We start from the raw sequence: 20685 nt of genomic DNA on the forward strand, positions 1-20685 counted from the left end.
GTCCAGAGAGCTGTGGAGGTTCAAGGAAGGGACATTATCTAGCCTAGCCTTGGAGGTGAAGAAGGAAATGTGGTACCTAATGTAAAGCTTAAAGGATGAGAGGCAGTTAGGTGAGATGTGGGACAAGATAGGAGAATGAGGCAGCAGAGGAACGAAGGCCTAGAGAAGAGAGCACTGGATGCAGGAACCACACACAAGTTATTAACTGTGACATGAGCACAGTGTTGAGAAAAAGCAAGAAATGTACCTCTGCAGAGGTCAGCAAAGGCCAAATCATGAAAGGCCTTGTTTGTCATGTGTAGGATTTTGGATGCTTCTGTGGTTCCCAGCATCCTTAAAATAATAGCTTTAAGACCGGGCACAGTGGCTCATGCCTGTAATCCCAGCACTTTCGTAGGCTGAGGTGGGCATATCACCTGAGGTCAGGAGTTCGAGACCAGCCTGGCCAGCATGGTAAAACCCTGTGTCTAGTAAAAATAGAAAAATTAGCCAGTCATAGTGGTGGATGACTGTAATCCCAGCTACTCAGGAGGCGGAGACAGGAGAGCTGCTTGAACCCAGAAGGCAGAGGTTGCAGTGAGCCGAGATCATGCCACTGCATTCCAGCCTGGGTGACAGAGCAAAACTCCATCTGAAAAAAAAAAATAATAATAATAATAATAATAGTTTTAAGCAGGAGAGTAATATGATCACATTTTTGCTTTAAAAATTATTCTCGTTACAATATGAGGAATTGTTAGAAGAAGATACTACTAGAAGCAGAAAGGCTCATTTTTTTTTTTTTTTTTTTTTTTTTTTGAGACGGAGTCTCGCTCTGTCGCCCAGGCTGGAGTGCAGTGGCACAGGCTCGGCTCACTGCAAGCTCCGCCTCCCGGGTTCACGCCATTCTCCTGCGTCAGCCTCTGTGAGTAGCTGGGACTACAGGCGCCCGCCACCACGCCCAGCTAATTTTTTGTATTTTTAGTAGAGACGGGGTTTCACCGTGGTCTCGATCTCCTGACCTCGTGATCCGCCCGCCTCGGCCTCCCAAAGTGCTGGGATTACAAGCGTGAGCCACCGTGCCCGGCCTTAGAAAGGTCCATTTTAAAGGAATTTTCAGTAATCCAGAGGACAGATAACCAAGGTAGCTGTAGAAGAAATGGATCGTAGTGAAAGTGCTTGACAGACCTTGAAAGTATGGAATGGACAGTTCTGGTGGCTCATGGAAGTAGAGGAAACAGGCTGTCATTGTGACTTGGACAGCTAGGGACTGTGGTGTCTGACCTGCTTATGGAGTCTCACCTCACTGTCTCTTGATTTCCCCCCTTGCTTCTTAGACTCCTTTCTTGGATCATTTTTTTCTTTGTATCTCCAATTGCTGCAGTGGCCAGAGCTCCGAAGCAGACTAAGGCACTTGATAAGCAATTTTCCAAAAAGTTGCTTAGATTTAATACAAACAGGGAGAATGTTGTGCCAAGAAAAGGGGGAAAAGGTTCTGGGAAAATTTAGATTAAAAAATGTCGTATTTAGTGGCTGGGAGGTCATTGGGTGTCTTAGTCCATTTTGTGTTTCTATAAAGGACTACTAGAGCCTGGGTCATTTGTAAAGAAGAGAGGTTTATTTGGCTCACGGTTCTGCAGGCTGTACAGGAAGCATGGCGTCAGCATCTGCTTCTGGTAAGAATCTCCGGAAGCATCAAATAATGATAGAAGGGGAAAGGGAAACAGATGTGTCACATGGCAAGAAAGAGAGGAAGGGAAAGTGCCAGCCTCTTTTTAACAACCGACTTTCACTTGAACTAAGAAAGCAAGAACTACCTCATTATCATAAGGGTGGCATCAAGCCATTCATGAGGGATCTACTCCCATAACCCAAACACCTCTTACCAGGTCCCACCTCCAACACTGGGGATCAGATTTCAGCATGAGATTTGGAGGGGACAAGCATCCAAACTATATCACTGGATAACTTTAGCAAGAACAGTTTTGGTGAAGTCATGGGAAGACAAACCACATTGGCCTTCTTTGATGGGGGAAGGAATGGAAGGTAATAAGGAAGTGGAGGGGGGGAATGTGCTCAAGTCTAGCCATAGTTATAAAAACAGAAAGACTAGTAGTAAGAAGGAGGAATCTGTGGTTTCAGGAAAGATTCTTCTGTTTTTAATTCATAGTTATCATTAACATTTATTGAATGCTTACTTATAAGCATTACTATTACTGTACAGTTCCTGCAGGACACAATTTCATTTAATTTTTAAGGGTAACAAGTACACTACAACTTTAAAAGAAAAGGAATGCTCTTATTGATGACCAGAAGACATGTTGGCAGACATCTCCATCTATCCAACTAAAATATGAACTCTTAAAGCAAATGCATTACTCTGCTTTAAATGTGCATACTTAAACAGCATACCACATAAAGAGTATATCGCATAAAAGGTACATCACATTACATGATATAAGGGGAGGGAAAAAATTGAGTAACTAGAAGCAAAAAAAAAAAACCTTCCAAAACTGAGTTTTGCTCTGTTAATTTGACGATGGACTTTCCCATTGTTCTTTTTCAGTAGATTGAGTATTTCTCACATTCAGTTCTATAAAAGATCCAGGGGAGAAGGTGAGTTGAACGAAAGAGGGCTGTTAATAAGCATGTCATTCGTGGAAGGTATATGTAACTTAGAGCAACATATGAGTGTTTCCTTGATTTTCCCTCACTAAAATCTACAGTTCTGTTTACTTTATACTTTAAAAAATGTACTGCTTTCCTATTTAGGAACTGTATACTAGTAAGTGATATGCACATGAAAATGAATGTGTTCATCTGTTTGCGTGTTTTCGCCAGAACAGGCAAGCAAACACATTTATCATGGTAGGCACTCTTATTTCAAACGGATGACTTACACTGGAACCAAAAATAGAATGCATAATTTTTTAAAATGTTTTCCTTCATTTTGGACATAAATCCACAGAGATGCAAAAAAAATGTATATGTAGTATAATCACAGTTAGGGATTGAAGATTTTAAATAAGAAGGTAATAACCAAAAAGAAATATCCTCCAGTATCATGTAAGACAAGGTAACCATATCATTTCAGGAATTTAATTTATTTGGAAAGAAATGAGATGATCTCCACCACCCCGACCCCACCACCCCACTGAATTGCATCACCCAGCATTTGCTTTGTGGGCCTCAGCTTTCCATCTAGAAAAATGAGATGGTTCTAGAATGTTTTTAAGGATTTTTCTCTTTTTTTTGAGATGGAGTCTGGCTCTGTCACCCAGGCTGGAGTGCAGTGGCTTGATCTTGGCTCACTGCAATCCCTGCCTCCCTGGTTCATGCCATTCTCCTGCCTCAGCCTCTCCAAGTAGCTGGGATTACAGGCGCCCGCCACCACACCCGGCTAATTTTTTGTATTTTTAGTAGAGATAGGGTTTCACCGTGTTAGCAATGATGGTCTCGAACTCCTGGCCTCAAGCAATCCGCCCACCTCTGCCTCCCAAAGTGCTGGAATTACAGGCGTGAGCCACCCTGCCCAGCAAGGATTTTTCTATCAACAGCTCTGTATTATTTCTTTGCTGAGTCATAATGTTTGTTTCTAAAGATAAGATTTTTAGCTTTGAGAAACACATATGTAAAATTAAGCGTGTATTTGGAGTAGCACCTGAGGCTCTTGGGGATATCTGTACTGGAGTCATAGCGTACTGCCAGCAAATCCTGGAAGATGTCTGGCTGCCCCTAGGATTCCTCCAGTACCTCAAAGGCTAGCTCTCATCCTTTAACCCAGGCATATTCGACCACAGCAGCATTCACGTTTTGGTGTGGATAATTCTTTGTTGTGAGGGGCTCTATGAATTGTAGGATGTTTAGCCATATCTCCAGCTTCTACCCACTAGATGCCAATAGGAACCCCCCAGTTCTAACAACCAAAAATGTCTCCAGACGTTGCCAAATATCTTCTAGGGTCAAAATCCAACCCACTCCTATTGAGAACCACTGCTTTAGCCAGTGGATCTGAAGCCATGAGACCAGCTATCTTTTTTTTCCCATTACCCCCCTGCCCCCACAACCTGGCTCTGACTCCCCTAAATGCCATAATTGTTTGGATAATTTTACTTTACAAAATACAGGTATAAAAAACGTGAGTGCCTTGCTGGAAACATTGATAAAGAAAGATAAACAGTGAGGGGAAAAATTACACGTTCAATTAAAAGATTGTTTGTTGCTTTTTCAAGACACAGTGTTTGTCACCCTGTCATTTGTGGGCTTTGCTTTAGTTTATTCTTGTCTTTTATGCAAAACACATTAGCCTTAATCATTAAAATTGATTATTGCTAGTGCGGCGTGGTACTTTCTGAACAACTCTGCTGTGTAGGAGGAGTTGCCTTCTTTGTTTTTCATGACAGTGTTGCCAGAGCACATTTTTCTTCTATTGGGGGTGGAAAGACTTGTTTGAAAATACAAGTTTTGCTTCTCCTTCTGGTGTAGCTCTCCAAACACAGAACTGCATGGCCGGCCCTGTTCACAATCTGCTCACAACCTCCCTTTCTGCCTACCAAAGAAGTCATTTCAAACTTCAGTATGCACAACAGCTGTGTGGAGACTTGCCTAAAATGCACATTTCCCAGTCCCACTAGGTCGTTCAGGTTCAGGCTGGGGCCCAGGGACCCATGTGTGTTTCTCTTCCACTCCAGGCCGGCAGGTGGCTCAGCATCCCACTTAGACCCTACACTGTAGGAACCTCTCCCTACCCTAGGTCTTTCCTTGCTTCTTCAGAGAATGGTGCCCCAGGACATCTTCATTCCTTGTATCTGGGTCTGTTTTCTTGGAATTCCAACCATTCTCATCTAAAAGTTTGAATCCATGGGTACTAAATACTTTTTTGGTCAGACTTAAGGTGGATACTGATCAGAAGCAAAGCTGTCCTATGCTTGATTCTCTCCCTGAAGTAACCATCTCCCCTCCTTTTGTCCTGTGGTCTGACCACAAGGCAGTGGTGCTCAGAGCCAGGTGAGTGGAGCTGACCTTAGGGGCCGTGGGATTTCAGGGGTGGAGGTCATTCTTGTAGTTGCTTCCTTCACTGTGCCCCCACCCGCCCATTTCCACAGTTTCTGTCATAAAGTCCTGTCACTTCTACCTCCTAAATATCTTTCTTTTTTTTTTTTTTTTTTTTTTTTTGAGACAAAGTGTCTCTCTGTCACCCAGGCTGGGATGTAGTGGTGCCATTTGGCTCACTGCATCCTCCACCTCTCAGGTTCAAGTGATTGTCCTGCCTCAGCCTCCCAAGTAGCTGGTATTACAGGCGTGCACCACCATGCCCAGCTAATGTGTGTATTTTTAGTAGAGTTGGGGTTTCACCACATTGGCCAGGCTGGTTTTGACCTCCTGACCTCAAGTGATCCACCCGCATTGGCCTCCCAAAGTGCTGGGATTACAGGCACGAGCCACTGTGCCTGGCCAATATCTTTCATATGCTACACCTACTGCTTCAGATTTTTGTCATATTCTACCTAGATCACTGGTCTCCTCACTTTTTTGACTATTCACCTTATCCCAATACTAAATATTTCAGCAGATATCTTTTAATATATGATGCTTTTTTTAAGAAAATAAACTGCATTTTCTACTGTCAATCTCAGTAGTAAATAGTAAACCTTAACATTTTATAGTGCTTAGATTAAAAAAAAAAAAAAAAACTTTAAATTTTTTCCCACTGCCTAGGGATCTACTAAATTTTTGAAAACTCATAAATGAGTTCAGCACTGTTAGACATGCAAGGGTGTATTTATGGTGTGTGAATTATATCTCAATACTGATTTTAAAACTCTCCCCAGTGGGTCATCTTGCCTGGACCACACACACCCCACTTTGGAATAATCTGACCCAGATAATTTCTATAACCACTTGTGATCTCCCTTCCACTATTCTTATGTCCTTCTGATCCATCCTTTACAGTTCTGACTAAAATATGATGCTAATTATGTCACTTACCCCTAACTGACTCATTTTTTCACATTCAAACTCTTTGATGTGGCTTTAATTGGTACCCACACTTTTCCAGAATGGATAGATTTTTTTAAATTCATTTCTTAGAGGTCTGTATTTAATATATAGTAAGTACCCAATAAAAGCAATTAAATCATGTGGAAGCTATTTTGCTTATACTCATTAAACACGGTGTTTAAGATCTAAAGCTGTCTTAAACATGAAATTATGAAACAATCTTTTGGATTGGGCATCCCTCAAACTGACTCAAAGATAGGTGTTCTCTATTCTAAATTCTGTACCACTTCGTTTTCAGAAGTTTCCAGTGTTTAGCAATTTGACTTGTCAGTTGCACTGTAGATCCCTAGATATATTATTACCCTCAAAATCATCTGTCTCCTTTAAGACAGCACAAAGGAAGCAGTCTAAGACCTTCCCTCTGTACCTTCACTTAAAAAAAAAATGTATTTGTTCAGCTACTGTTTACCGAAGATCCTGTATAGCAGGTACTACGTTAGGTTTTGTGGGCATTATAAAAATAGGTGAGACAATTGCCTTGGCCCTCAACTTCTGAGAGCTTAAGGTATTTGTTAATGTTAGGCAGGTAATGTCTATAAACCAAAAGCTGCCACATACTGTCTCTCTGCTCAACACTTTACTGGATACTGGAGGATTTCAGGGAAGAAAAAAAGTGACTTTTTTTGCCTTTCTAAGAGCTTGTAATCAGTAAAGGAGATAAAACTCACACACAGGTCAGGGTATATTTTGTGCTAAGCATATGAGATAGACATTTAAGTGCTGCAGTAATGCAGAAGACGAAGAAATGGTGCGATCTAGAGTAACATAGGTTTTGTTTTGTTTTTCTTTTTCTTTATCTAGACAGAGTCTCACTCTGTCGCCTAGGCTGCAGTGCAGTGGCGTGATCTCGGCTCACTGCAACCTCCGCCTCCCGGGTTCAAGCAATTCTCCTGCCTCAGCCTCCTGTGCAGTTGGAATTACAGGCACATGCCACCACACCCGGCTAATTTTTGTATTTTTCGTAGAAATGGGGTTTCGCCATGTTGGCCAGGCTGGTCTCGAACTCCTGACCTTCAGTGATCCGCCCGCCTCAGCCTCTTAAAGTGCTGGGATTACAGGTGTGAGACACCACGCCCAGCCTGTAGCACAGGTTTTGAGTGGAATTTGGAGCAAGGTGAGTAACCCTGAGGCCAGCCTGCACGTTTAAGAGCTATAGCAGAGGAGACCCGGCAGCAGTGGAGTCTCCCAAGAGCTCTGAAAACTGAGCTCAGGATTGATCTGTCAAGTAAGAGAGTGTGCTGAAGCTATGTTGTTGGCAGCCCTTTGGATTTCAGAAGGCTGTTCCGAGGTGACTTCATGATAGAAGCTGGGAGAATGTGGTTTCTGCCACTCTGTCCTTTGGTCTGAACTGGAGCAATTACGTGAACTCTCTGGATCTCCATCTTCTCTAGGACAAAGAGGGTAGAAAGCACAGTGGCCAGGTTGTCTTCCACGTTAGAACATCTAGGATTCTGTATCCCACAGCTTGGAGGAAAAAACTGGTGGCGGCCACTGTGGCTGTTCCCTTTTCTTATTTCCAGCACCCAGCACAGTGCCTACTGTAGTGGGCGCTCGGTGAGGTTCGCGGACGGATAAATGTGTTCTCCGTTCTCCCATTCTCTCTGCCTTCTCTCTCATTCTTCCTCCTTTCCCTCTTGGAGCCATCTGCATTTCTATTTTATTGTTTCCTCTAAGTTTTCACAGCTTCTCTCTCATCCTTCTCTCCATGATAAGTACTATGTAAATCTTATACTTGGTATAAAAAGATAAAAAGCTGATTTCTGGCCCGTGGTCCCGGGCTTTGCATCGGGGGAGAAGGACTGTAACTCCAGGTCAGCCCTCGACTCACACTGCAAGCTCTTCAACAGCCAAGTTGCCTGTTCCCATTGCCTCATCAGTTAAGCAATACTGTCTTCATAGAGATGAAATTACAGCTTAATATTTTAAAGGAAATTATGAAATTTTTCTCAAAATCTAAGTACTATGTAAATAGGAAAAAAAATTAAATATTTTTTAACAATTTTAATTGACCACATAATAATTATATATATTTCCAGTTATAATTGTGATGTTTTGCTATATCAATTTTTTATGGTTAGAGCACTTATATTCTACTCTTTGAGCAAGTTTGAAATACACAGTGCATTATTATTAACTCTAGCCATCATGATACACAACAGAACTTATTCCTCTTGTCTGGTGTTTTTCTTCGTTTGACCAGCATCTCCCCAGTCCCTCGCCCCCAGCCTCTGGTAATCACCATTCCCCTTATTTCTATGAGTTCAATTGTTTTAGATTCCATATATGAGATCATCCAATACCTGTCTTTCTGTGCTGGGCTTACTTCAGTTAGCAAAATGTCCTCCAGGTTTGTCCATGTTGTCGCAAATGACAGAATTTCCTCTTTTTAAAGGGTGAATAAATTATATTCCATTGCGTATATATATCACATTTTCCTTATCCATTTTTCAAAGGACACTTAGTCTCTTCTGGATCTTAGCTATTGTGAATAATGCTGCAGCCAAGAGCTTCTCCCTCTTCTTGAAGAAGATACGGCATGGTCTCACCATGAGAATGCCACATCTTTTTGAGATACTGATTTCATTTCTTTGGCTACATACTCAGAAGTGGGATTGCTAGATTATTTGGTAATTCCATTTTTAGTTTTTTGAGGAGCCTTCTTACAGTTTTCGAAATTTTCCTGACATCATTTGTGAGGACAAATGTTGTATCCTCACATGACAGAAGACAGAGGGGCAAAAAAGGGTCTAACCTATATCCCTGCAGCACTTTTATAAGACACTTATCCCTTCATGAGGGACTCAGTCACTTTCCAAAAGGCACCATCTCTTAATACTACACAATGAGGATTAAGTTTCAATATGAAGTTTGAAGGGGTACAATGAAACCGTCGTGAAGTCCTTTGCCCGTTGTTTAATTGCTTTGTTTTCTTGCTATTGTATTGTTTGAGTTCTTTATATACTTTGGGTATTAATCCCTAATATGAGTAAATGAAATCCTAAGTGACTTTGAAAACTTGCCTTTTAGATAAAATGTTGTTGTATGTATTATGAAAGGTGTTACTGATTTAAATCTATTGACATATAACCACGACAACTTTTCTTGTATCTAGGATTTTCAATTTCATTTTTTAAAAATTATCACTTCCTAACTTAAAACAATTTTATGAGTTTGTGCTATTTTCTATCTCCATGCCTTTTCTTTGTCAAATGTAATATTTTTCTGCCATCTCTGAAATCTGCTTTGCTAGTATTGTCTTGTTAAAACAGTATGTATGCATCCCTAAAGAATTGTAAAAGCAAAGACAAAAGAGGGGGGGATAAAAAAGCAAATTCCTACTTTGTCTTTCTTCATCATGTCTATTACAAATGTAGTTGTCCTGAGTCTGAGAATGTGACATCTCCATGGCTGCAACCTCTCTCTCCCGTTGTTTTTTACCATTGTTTTTTGTTATTGTTGCTGTTGTTGTTTTTTTTTGTTCTTAGTTTTTGTTTTTTGTTGTTGTTGTGTGTGTGTGTGTGTGTGTGTGTGTGTGTGTGTGTGTGTGTGTGTAAAATCTGTATCTTTCTTACCATGGGATTCTAGCACTGGAATGATTTGTATGGTCAAGCTGTGTCCATAAGAGCCATTTGGCATTTTTATTTCACTGTTCAAAATGGACAGATTTAAGGAGATGTGATTTTAAAATGATTTATTTTGAGTTTACTTTATTGACTCCTGCCATATGAGTGCAGTGAAATAGTAGTGAAGCATTTCTCATTGAACATCAGCACTTCTTCGATGAGTTTCTTCATAAAAATATAGCCTAAATGACTAGCCCTTTATGCTACTGTAGAAACAGATTTATGAAACATAGCTTGGTAACAATGAACAAACCCTAGCAAGCCCTGGTATTGGGAGGAAAGTGAAAAACATAAGATGTTGTGCATATTGTCATTCTAGCCTGTATTCCTCATTAAAATAAGTAGAAATTGGGATTTATTCAACAGAAAAAGAGACATTTGAATATTCAAGATTGGAAAGCCTAAATCTAAAGCTTTTAGAAGAAGCAAACATCTAAAAGCATATTTGCATAGATCCAAAGTAAAAAAATAGAAGTTTGTACATTCTTTTACCAAATTACCTAAAATCCTATTTTTTCTTAAATAAACTGGATTCTATTATTGGATTCTAATTATTTCCTAACCAAAAATATAAAGAGTTTGATTTCTTAACATATATTATAAATAACTATACTGGTACAAATCTATTTTTTAAAAGGCAAACAACCCAGTACAAAAATGGGTCCAGTAATCCACAGAAGGGGAAACCCAGTAAACCTATGAACAAAATCTCATCCGCATTCATATTCAGGGAAATGTGAATTCAGATCACAGTGGCTTATCATTTCTTACCTATGAAGTTAGCAAAAATTTACAAGTATAATAACATCACATTTTGACAAGGATGTAAAACAAAGAGAACTTTCAGACCTGCTGTGGAAATGTAAACAGGTAAAAACACTTTGGAAAACAGTCATCTTAAAGATGTGCATATTCTAAAACCCAGAAATGCCAACACTTGGTGACACACTATAGAAAAACTCTTGCTCAGATTCCCTAGGAGACATGTGTAAGAATGTCTGTTGCAACATCCTTTATAACAGGGAAAAAAAATCCCACAACAGGAAACCTGAAAACAAGCTAAATATCCTTAAAATTGTAATGTGTCCTGCAATGGGGTAGTATGCAATGATTAAAAGACAGGAACTAGAGCATACATGTAGATAAATCTTAAAAACATGTTGAGTGAAAAAAAAGTTACAAAAGAAAGCCTTTAGTTAGTTTTTATGTAAAGTATAAAACCTAGAGAGTATACTTCTGGTTTTGTTTTGTTTTGTTTTTTTGAGATGGAGTCTTGATCTGTCACCCAGGCTGGAGTGTCGTGGGGTAACCTCGGCTCACTGCAACCTCCACCTCCCAGGTTCAAGTGATTCTCCTGCCTCAGCCTCCTGAGTAGCTGAGATTACAGGCACGTGCTACCACACCCGGCTAATTTTTGTATTTTTAGTAGAGACGGGGTGTCACCATGTTATTGAGGCTGGTCTCGAACTCCTGACCTTGTGATCCACCCGCCTCAGCCTCCCAAAATGCTGGGATTACAGGCATGAGCCACCACGCACCTGGCTACACTTCTGTATTTTTATGGTTACATATCTTTATATATGGATAACACTGAAAAGGAATGAGATGAGCACTTACATGTGCAGGGAGTTTCAATTTATTTATATTTTATTTCTTAAATTCATATGTTAGATTCATGAGTGTTTTTCATGTATCATTCAATATGACTTTTTATATATTTAAAACTTTTTTTAGAAAAGAAGGAAAATACATCATGCTTTTATTTTTTGAAGTGGCCTAGTCACTAAATATCGTTTGTCAAGAAGTCTATTAGGTAATTTACATATTGCAGTAAATACACAAGGGAAAACAACTTTGAAAGAAATAAAAACTATTGATATAGCTTGTCTTAGCTCAGGCTGCCGTAAACAAAACACTATAGATTGGGTGGCTTTCATAGCAGACATCTATTTTCTCACAGTTCTGGAGACGGGAAATCCAAGATCAAGGTGCCAGCAGAGTTGGTGTCTGATGAGGGCTCTCCCCTAGCGCTGTGGATGGCCACCATGGCCTTCTCTTGGTGCTTGCACACAATGTCTCCTCTTATAAGGGCACTAGTCCTATTGGATATGTGCCCCACTGTTATGACCTCATTTAACCATTATTACTTCTTTAGGGACCCCATTTTCAAGTACAGCTACACTGAAGGTTAATTTTGAGTGGACACATTCAATCCATAACATAGTTGATAGTCTCCTTGGCTGAATGTAATAAATGAGTAAGAACTTGTAAATAAAAGCTACCTGAAGCATTTTGGACATTCAGCATTGTCAGTATACAAATAATAGGTTTGGAGATGTAGACTCCTTTCTAAAATCTCAAAATAGGTTTCTTTTCTCCTTCCTCCTTTTCTGGGACTTCTTCGAGTGTTTCATTTTGTTTTGTTATAGTTGGCATTTAGAAATGAATCTTGTCACTTTTAGATAACTCCACGTGTTCATGCTACATTTCTTGTTCATTTTTCCATTCGTGTACTCTGCTTTTTACTTGTCATTGTTTTCTTCTATTTTGATGGTTTTTGACTTGGATTTTGTTTTTGTTCTTTGGCTTTTAAGATGTACATTATTATAGAAGTCCCTAAGATATTATATGTGACGCTCATAATTTCTGGACACCATTTTTTCTAATTTACAATGATGTTATATAATCATAATTTAGTGTCCATAGTTACTCATTTTCTGGTTTTGTAAAAAATTATTCCCCTCATTCTACAGGATTTTTGTGTTCTGCAATTACGTTGGTGTTATATAAAATACATTTATCACCTAATTTTATCAGATCTTTTTCATTTGCCATCACCCATTTATCTTATTGTACGTGTGAAATTTGGATAATTTGCATGTGAAACTAGAACAGTAAGGAGTCATACATTTTCAGGAATGCAAGAGAATTCCAAGAATGTTTTTAAAATGCTGGCAGAAGGTTCAGTAACATATCTTTTTGGGTAGCCTATTGCTAAGGTGATATAAATGGTACCCTTAGAATGGAAATCCTCTGACGTAGGATCAACCATATTGCATTGGTACATGGTACCTATAATGATGCTACTAAGGCAGTAATTGCTAAATAGGTAGATACATTTTAATTGACGGGCTGCTTTGGGTCAATAAAGTTGAAGGAACTAAGAACTCTGCTGCTTTGGAGAGAAAAAAGCGAGATAGCTGCATTTTTTAGAATATCATCTGGTAAGCTTCAGAGAAGAGATATTTCTTCGTAGCTCTGCTTCTTTCAAAAAGGAAAAGAAATATGCACATAGACAATTCATTCATTGTGATGGATGGAAACGCTGGCAGCATTGCTGAGTGGGCATGAAATGGGGAAGCCAAGGTGTGCAGCTTCCATGCTAGCTGCTTAACTGTTCAGCTGGTGACGTGCCTGTCAGGGCATCTCTTAAGGCCTGGTCCCAATTCAGGGGCAGTTACACCTGAAAAAGAGCTCTGAAGCCATTTGGTTTTGTGACAAGGGACCTAGCTGAAGAGATTGGCCTTGATTGCCATCCTGGGAAGGAATATATGAAATATGTGGACACTGGTGTGAGAAAGCTGGAAGGATGTGGCAGCAGAGGCACATTGGGCTGTTTTAGCAAATTAAAGTCATTCAGCACAAGGGATTTTTTAAAGTATGCTGTGCTTTGTTATTGACTTGTTTTTCTGAACACTAAATGGCATCACGATTTCCTGCAGGAGGAGCAACTGAAGTCACATGAAAGTAAGCTGAAGCAGATCACCACCGAGCTGGCCGAGCACCGCTCCTATCCCCCCGACAAGAAGGTCAAAGCCAAGGACGTCGATGAGTACAAACTGAAAGACCACTATCTGGAGTTTGAGGTGTGTTGCAGCCAAATGTTAGTAAATGCTGATTTCTGAGTTTTCTTATGATCTGTCCATGAGGCGGTGTCTTTCTTTGCAGTGTCACTGACAGAGGCGTGTCTTGCCCCTGGCTGTAATTTGGGAGCTCCTGGCAGGGTCAAGGTGGCCCCTCTTGTTTGTGATTCTGTTTAAGTGCCAAACAAACATCAAAGAGTAACCTGCCAGTTTATACACTTAAAAGCAAATAGCCTGCCTGGTTGGAATAGCGTGCGCCCGCTGTGAGGGGAAGAAAAAGAACAGTAGAGGGACACACCAGGGTAGACAGCTGCTTTCTGTATCCCTGTGTCTCTTCCGGCAGAATTGGAGTCAAAAAAAGCACAAGGGAGGAAATGAGCCCCAGAGTGATGTGAGGCATCAGCTTTTCCCTGCACATTCTTGCTATTCAGCGACACCATGCATTTTTCTTCTTGCCACCCGCTGCCCTTCAGAAGGGGGTTGATAAATTAAGTTGTGGCATATCCATCTATACAGTGAGTGTGCTTATTAAAAAGAATGGTGAGGCTCTATATGCTCTGGCATGGGAAAGTGTAAAATTTAAACACAAATTGAAAACAATATATTTCCAAATATTTCTGTGGCTCAGTTTTCTTCCAAATTAATGTCAGGGTTAGACTCCCTTAGCCTCTACCTTCAGACATTTAAAGTGTCTTAAAAAAAAAAAAAAAAATAGGTAGCATGCATTACAAAATAAGAAGAATTAATTATTTTTACTAATTTGACCTTTTTTTTTTATTTTTTTTCTCTTGGGTGTGCTGAATCTGCCTTTAGCTGTTCTTGTTCATTGTAGCTCTGGCCCCTTTTACTTCTCATTGTTCCTCTCCTTCGTTTTCATCTCATCTGATTTCCTCCTCAGGCTTGAAATTTAGAATCTTCTAAGTGTCCACATCCTAGCGATCGGTCTCTGCGGCATCTCACACCTGTCCCTTCCTTGCGTTGCTTTATAACTACTTCCTCTGCTGAGCCCTGGCTTTCTCCTCTCTCACTCCGCTCTCCTTCCGTTCATCCTAAATCCTTTGGCCGGTTGTTTTTGTGAGGTGCAACCCAGATGACGGCATTCCTCTGCTCAACAGCTGCCTATGGCTTCCCCCATTCCCCTCCCCCAGTTACCTCCCGAAGAAAGTCTCAGTTCTTTCATTGGAGAGGATTTGGCGTCTCCATGTTTCCACAACCTCCGTCTTTCCCACACCGGCCTCCCTATGGTAGTCACATTTCTGCCTACTCTCCCCAAACACACATTTATACCTTTGTTCGCTTACTTTCTTCTCTCTCAGATGCTCTCCCCATCGTCTTCATTTCTGAAGTCCTGTTCGTCTTTTGAGGTACAGCCCAAATTCCTCCTATGAAAAACCTGATCTGGATATACTAGCCGGGATTCATCTGTTTCGGTACTTGGCACAATTTTTTTAAGCTGAAGTTATTTTCATCTGGCTTTGTACCTGTAGTTGATTCCATAATACCTCCCCCTACCAAAACTATGAGCCTAAGTTCATTTCCAGCCCTTGCTCTATGTGTGCTTGCTGAATTGGATACAATTTCATAGAAGCCTTAAAAAGCCTCTGAGTTATAATATTTCTGTTATCAAATGTAGCATTTGATTAAAAAAATGGCACTTCCACTATAGTTCCATGTACTAGTTTTCTTCATGGTCAAGCAAATCCTTGCCCTGGGCAGAGAACTCTACTAGGAGAAATACTCATTTTGGTAAAGGTAAACGTTTCTTAGCAAAAACTGCAGAAGCCTTACCACCAAAATACTTGAAAAAATAAAATAAAAAATAAAACTAAACCAACAACAAAAAACTAGGCAGCTCATCTTTCCCCAGGCTTGTTCATTCTCGGGAAATGGGAGTTCTCAAAAAGCAATCATTATTCTTCACACTTCTGAAGTGGCTTTAAGCCATAGGCCTGTTTTGTTTCACACAGGCTAATTAAATTTCCCAGCACCTCAGTCCCTGCTTCCAGCACTCAGCACCTTGCTGGAGCCCTTGATGCCGAAGGGGGAAGAGCCTGTCCCCAGGAGGTCGGGGGTGGCTGCAAGGCCTTGGAAAGATTGCCATTGCTAGGAGCCCTCCCTACTTTTGAGTCTACAGCGCTACCTCTTTTCTGAAAATGTAACCCACCAAGAGCCAGCATTTTCAATCCCTGACATGAAGTTAGACCAAGCTTTGCAGGGATTAAGTCTTGCTTTCATCAAATCGTCACCTCAGCGAGCTTGCAGACTGCGTTCCAGGGCTCATTAAAATCAGAGCCATATGCTAATATGTCAAGCAGGCTGGCTTGTCTGTCAAGCTCCTTCACCTGTGTCTATCAGAAAGGCACAGGGATACCGGACTTGGTACAGCTGATATTTATGACATGAAAGAGGGAAAATTTCAGCTGTCATCTAAAAGGGGTTTTGTATAAGTAGTGCTTTTTAAAAAGTGAACAATTGTTTTTCAGTAATTTAAATTAACGTTGAAGTCATAATGTCATATTAAGTCCACTTTGCTATTATTGTAGCCACCAGAATTTGTCTCTTGTGCGTGCTTGCAGAGAGTCTTTGCACAGCATCCTTTGCTTCATAAGCAGCATTCCCCAAACAGGCCGCTTCATTCCCTGAATAGCAGATATAAGAGTCATTGACCATTTTTCCCACCTTCTGGAACACTGACTAATTGATGCACGTTTGTTGACAACATGCGTGGAATTTTATTATTGTATATAAAACATAACATCAGAGGAAGTAATTGTCTGAGAAACCTTAGTATTCATTATTTTAACAGGACCAGAAGCTCCCATGAAAACAAACCTGGTGACTGTTCTCACGCAGGTGAGAGCAGACAGCAGTGTCTGCAGTTCAGTGGGAGCCCACAGATGGGCAGGGACAGGAAGAGGAGCTTTAATCACCAGGGAAGATCACAGGCATGAGTGGGTGCTGTCACCTCCTCCTATGGTGGGTCCTCCTCAACAGGGCCTCCCTTGGTTTCAAAGCAATTCTTACAATTTTCACAAGTCCTTGGTAAGGAAAAATACTTTTATTTTGGCAGAATATTAAGCTGTTAGTAATAACACCAGAAGTGTTGCTAATTTTATGCATTCCAGTTGTTTAAATCCCAGGTTGCTTTGAATACAAACAATGCTTCATGGTGTGCCAAATTTACCTCTCTTTCTGTGCCTTAGAAACTGTCCAAACTCTGACTGACAGTAAATAATCAGAAATTCTGGTAAATACATAGGTTCAGGGTTTAAAAAAAGTTTACAGAGAGCAAGGAAACTTCCATCTTAGCCTGTTAGAAAAAAGATTCACTTTTACTTAAAATAGCAAACTTTACTCAGAATGGGCTCTCTTCATTGACTTAACTCTAAGGGAAGGGATGTTTTGTTTTCGATTGAATTGGTAACCTCCAAGCTGTGGTTTGGAATCTAATCTTACTTCTAAAAGAGCCTTTAAGCATGACAAGTCTACATTGAGAAACGCACCATCATTTCCCAATTTCAAGAAGTAAATATCAGAAATAGCCACATTTCCTTATAAATTAACTTTTTTCTGTTTTATCCCGTTGCCATTTTACTTAAAAATATTTAATTGATCCCTGTGCTTCTGGTATATCGGGAAACAGATCAAGTTCTGGGGCAGATGTGTCAATGTAAAAATTTACAAGGCTCCAAACAAAGCATAGTTGGTTGAGCTGTTCTAGAAAACACCTGGGACCCGTAAGACACAGCACCATTAAAGAAATTCCCTTGACAGCAATGCAGTTGGCCCTAATGTTTTGGTTTTATGTTTCTTGAGCTTTAAAAACAACAGCAACTAGAAGGAGATGATGCGGTTTATTTCAAGATATTTTTCCTGCAACATTTAAGATGTTACAGATGCAACATTTAAGATGATTACAGATGTTAACATAATCCTTAAGTTGAGCTGGACCTGAGCAGGGAGAGGGAAAAGATACACCAGCCCAAGCCTATTAAATCCATGACTGGGCTACAAGAGCTTTACTACAGAGGAATTGCTGAAGGTCAGGTTAATAGCTGGTTTTCAGGTCATTGTAAAACCTGGTAGAAAACCAGCCGATGCAATGCCAGTGAACTGTATGTTGCCAGCCCACCTAATGTCAACGTGTTTTCTTTGGCTGATGTAATACTGTATTTGTTTTCACTGTAATTTAAATGTGTTTAGGAAAGACAGGTCTTGTCCTTCCCACCATTCCCTGTTATTAATATATCACATCTGATAACTTTCTACAGTTAGTGTCATTGCTGTGGTCCCTGAAGGCTTTTGAGTTTGCAAACCCTGTACTAGAGGCTGCAGCCAGTTTTATATGTATTAAGTATTAGTTAGATCTTTGAACATAGGCTTGGAATTAATAGTCCCTTCATGCTTGGAAGGAAGATGCTTCCCAGTATATGTGTTTTCAGGTTCCAATCCAGCAAGAAAAAAGAGAATGTCCACTTGCCTCATGACTGAAACCAAAGACTTAGAATAAAGGTCACTTGACTTAATGGGCTCGAATTCAGCTGAATAGCCGCTCCTGAATTGCGACCCAGAGTAGCATATGCTTATGGCTTAAGACAGTTAGGGCCCACACCAACCACATGGCTAGGAAATTCAATTTTAGAAACAACAAATGTCCACTATAACAAAATTTATGAATTTCTTGGGACAGAATATTTTCTTAAAAATCTAGGGCATTCTTGAAGCATGATGCACCTTTTTCTGAATTTCTAATTCTTGGTGACATTTAAAACAGCATGATTCCTTCCAAAATTGATATATTTGCAATAAAAGAACACATTCTATTCAGAGTCATTAGGGAAGCCCAAAACCATTCATATCTGGAAGCACAGATAATGTAAATTTCAGATAGTAAACCTTTCGTTTCACTGTTGAGTATCTTGTTGCATAGTGAGTAGCGTTGGGTAGTTTGATATATTTCCTTTTGAGAACACTTTCTGGTTGTGATCCTAGCCTTCTTCCTCAGATTATTTTTGTCAACATTGGGGATGCAGTTTTCACAGTAGGGGCCATAATCTAGGTCACTTTTCCTTTCACAGGAGCAGTGCAGAGGCATATGTCAATACATTGCCAACTGTCACAAGGCAAACCCACCCTCTGAAACAAAATTTTCTAGCTATTAAGCTACAAGTGGTCTGGATCATAAAAGTGCAAAGATAGCCATTATTTCCCTTGGTCTTCCTAGTGAAAGCAAGGGGGATATTCTGTTAAATTAGTTAAAGTAGATTAGTAGCAAAAGTCTCAATCTTAGTAAGTCAGTCTAGCGTGGAATCAAATGCTGTCTCCTTTACAGAAGACATGACAAAGGTGATTATACATCTGGATCTGGAACTGAGATAGTGTAGGTTAATAGAATTCTTGGGGAAATTGAAGACTTTTCTTTTTTTCATGGGATGCTAAGTACAGATGGTTCCTGACTTAAGATGGTTTGACTTATAATTTTTCAACTTGATGATAGTACAAAAGTGATATGCTTTCAGTACAGTATTTAGTACGTTATGTGAGGTATTCAATATTTTAATATAAAACAGACTTTGGGGTTAGATAATTTTGCCCACCTAAGTTAATATAAATGTTCTGAGCACATTTAAGGTAGGCTGGGCTAAGTTAATGATGTTCAATAGGTTAGGTGGTGTAAATATATTTTTGACTTATGATATTTTCAACTTAGAATGGGTTTATCTGGGATATAACCCGATTGCAAGTCAAAGAGATTCTATATTACATTTATGAGTCAAAAGCTAGAGATGTAAGATCAACAGTTTATACCCTGAGTCCAGTTAATAATACAGACATGATCCTTGCCTTGTCATTCGGAGTTGCATTTTGTATTACATAATGAAAGAGGACTAAGAGCTCTGAATTTTAATCTTTAAATGATAACAGCTGCTTTTGAAGAGAAGCAGAGCCTAGCAACAGGATTCTTTGAGCCACATTTTTAGTGATGATTGCAAAGAATTAGGGCCATTCCTGAGAAGGAAGAATAAGCAGCCAATCATGTGTTTTGAAAAGACTCCCTGTCCTTAAATCCCTCCTTCATCAGTCGTTTCCTGAAATGCCTCCTCTGATAAGGGTCACTCTATTGGGTTAAGGTACTATCTGCAGGAAAAGGACAAGTAAGCTGAGAGATAAAATCATAAAATTAGAAAAAGGACTAGATTGGGAATCCATTTCAGTCTTGTCATTGGTGTATTTGGCATGACGTTGTCCTTTCTGAACCTCAGTTTCCTCATTATAGAAATGAGATGGGATTGGGTGAATTAGCTGATAAGGTCCCTTCCAACTCTATATTTTTAGGAGAATGACACATTAACAGCAATTTGTTTTAGATTATGTCACCTTCACAAAGATTTCTATGAGTGTTAAACATAAAACGAAAATATTTCAGTTCAGGAATGTCAGGTGATATAGATCACTGCCTTCCATTAGAAATAAATGTAAACCCCTTAGGTGTGAATTTAAATTTTCTAGCAGCTACATTTAAAAATTGAAAGAAACAGGTAAATAGGGTGACATCAGCAAGATGGCAGAATGGGAGCTTTCTGTTGTCATCTCACTGCAGAAGCATTGATTTAGATGTATACCACAGACAAGAGTACATTTGTGGGAATCCATGAGTCCGGTGGAGAAGTTTTAGCACACCATTAGATTATAAAATCTGAGAATAGGACCAGGCGCCATGGCTGATGCCTGGTAGTCCCGGCACTTTGGGAGGCCAAGGTGAGTGGATCACCTGAGGTCAGGAGTTCAAGACTAGCCTGGCCAACATAGTGAAACCCCATCTCAATTAAAAATACAAAAAAAAACATCTTTGTTAAAAATACAAAATTAGCCAGGTGTGGTGGCACGTGCCTGTAATCCCAGCTACTTGGGAGGCTAAGGCAGGAGAATAACTTGAACCCAGGAGGCGGGGGTTGCGGTGAGCCGAGATGGTGCCATTGCACTCTAGCCTGGGCAGTAAGAGTGAAACTCTGTCTCAAAAAAATAAAAATCTGAGAATAGCCAGAATAATAAGTATAAGAAGAACCGTTTCACTTTACCTGTGTCACCCCTACCTCAAGGCAGAAAGGTCACTGCCAAGAGAGCCCCCTGCAACCATGACCTGCAATTTCTTCCACTGG

General features: G+C 40.0%; 1 protein-coding gene across 11 annotated transcripts in view; it reads left to right on the forward strand.

Annotated features, from left to right (window-relative positions):
• PSD3 (pleckstrin and Sec7 domain containing 3) overlaps positions 1–20685 on the forward strand; it is a 575483-nt gene that overhangs the window by 534815 nt on the left and 19983 nt on the right. For 10 of the 11 annotated variants that reach the window (XM_058443514.1, XM_058443503.1, XM_058443505.1 and 7 more), the window contains one exon: positions 13385–13528. In XM_058443514.1, coding sequence (XP_058299497.1) covers positions 13385–13528 — 144 coding nt within the window. Of the gene's footprint in view, positions 1–2545; positions 2596–13384; positions 13529–20685 lie in introns of those variants that run through there. The other variant, XM_058443504.1, reaches the window with a different exon arrangement.

The sequence above is a fragment of the Hylobates moloch genome, unplaced genomic scaffold, assembly GCF_009828535.3.
Source record: "Hylobates moloch isolate HMO894 unplaced genomic scaffold, HMol_V3 SCAFFOLD_8, whole genome shotgun sequence".
Lineage (NCBI taxonomy): Eukaryota > Metazoa > Chordata > Mammalia > Primates > Hylobatidae > Hylobates > Hylobates moloch.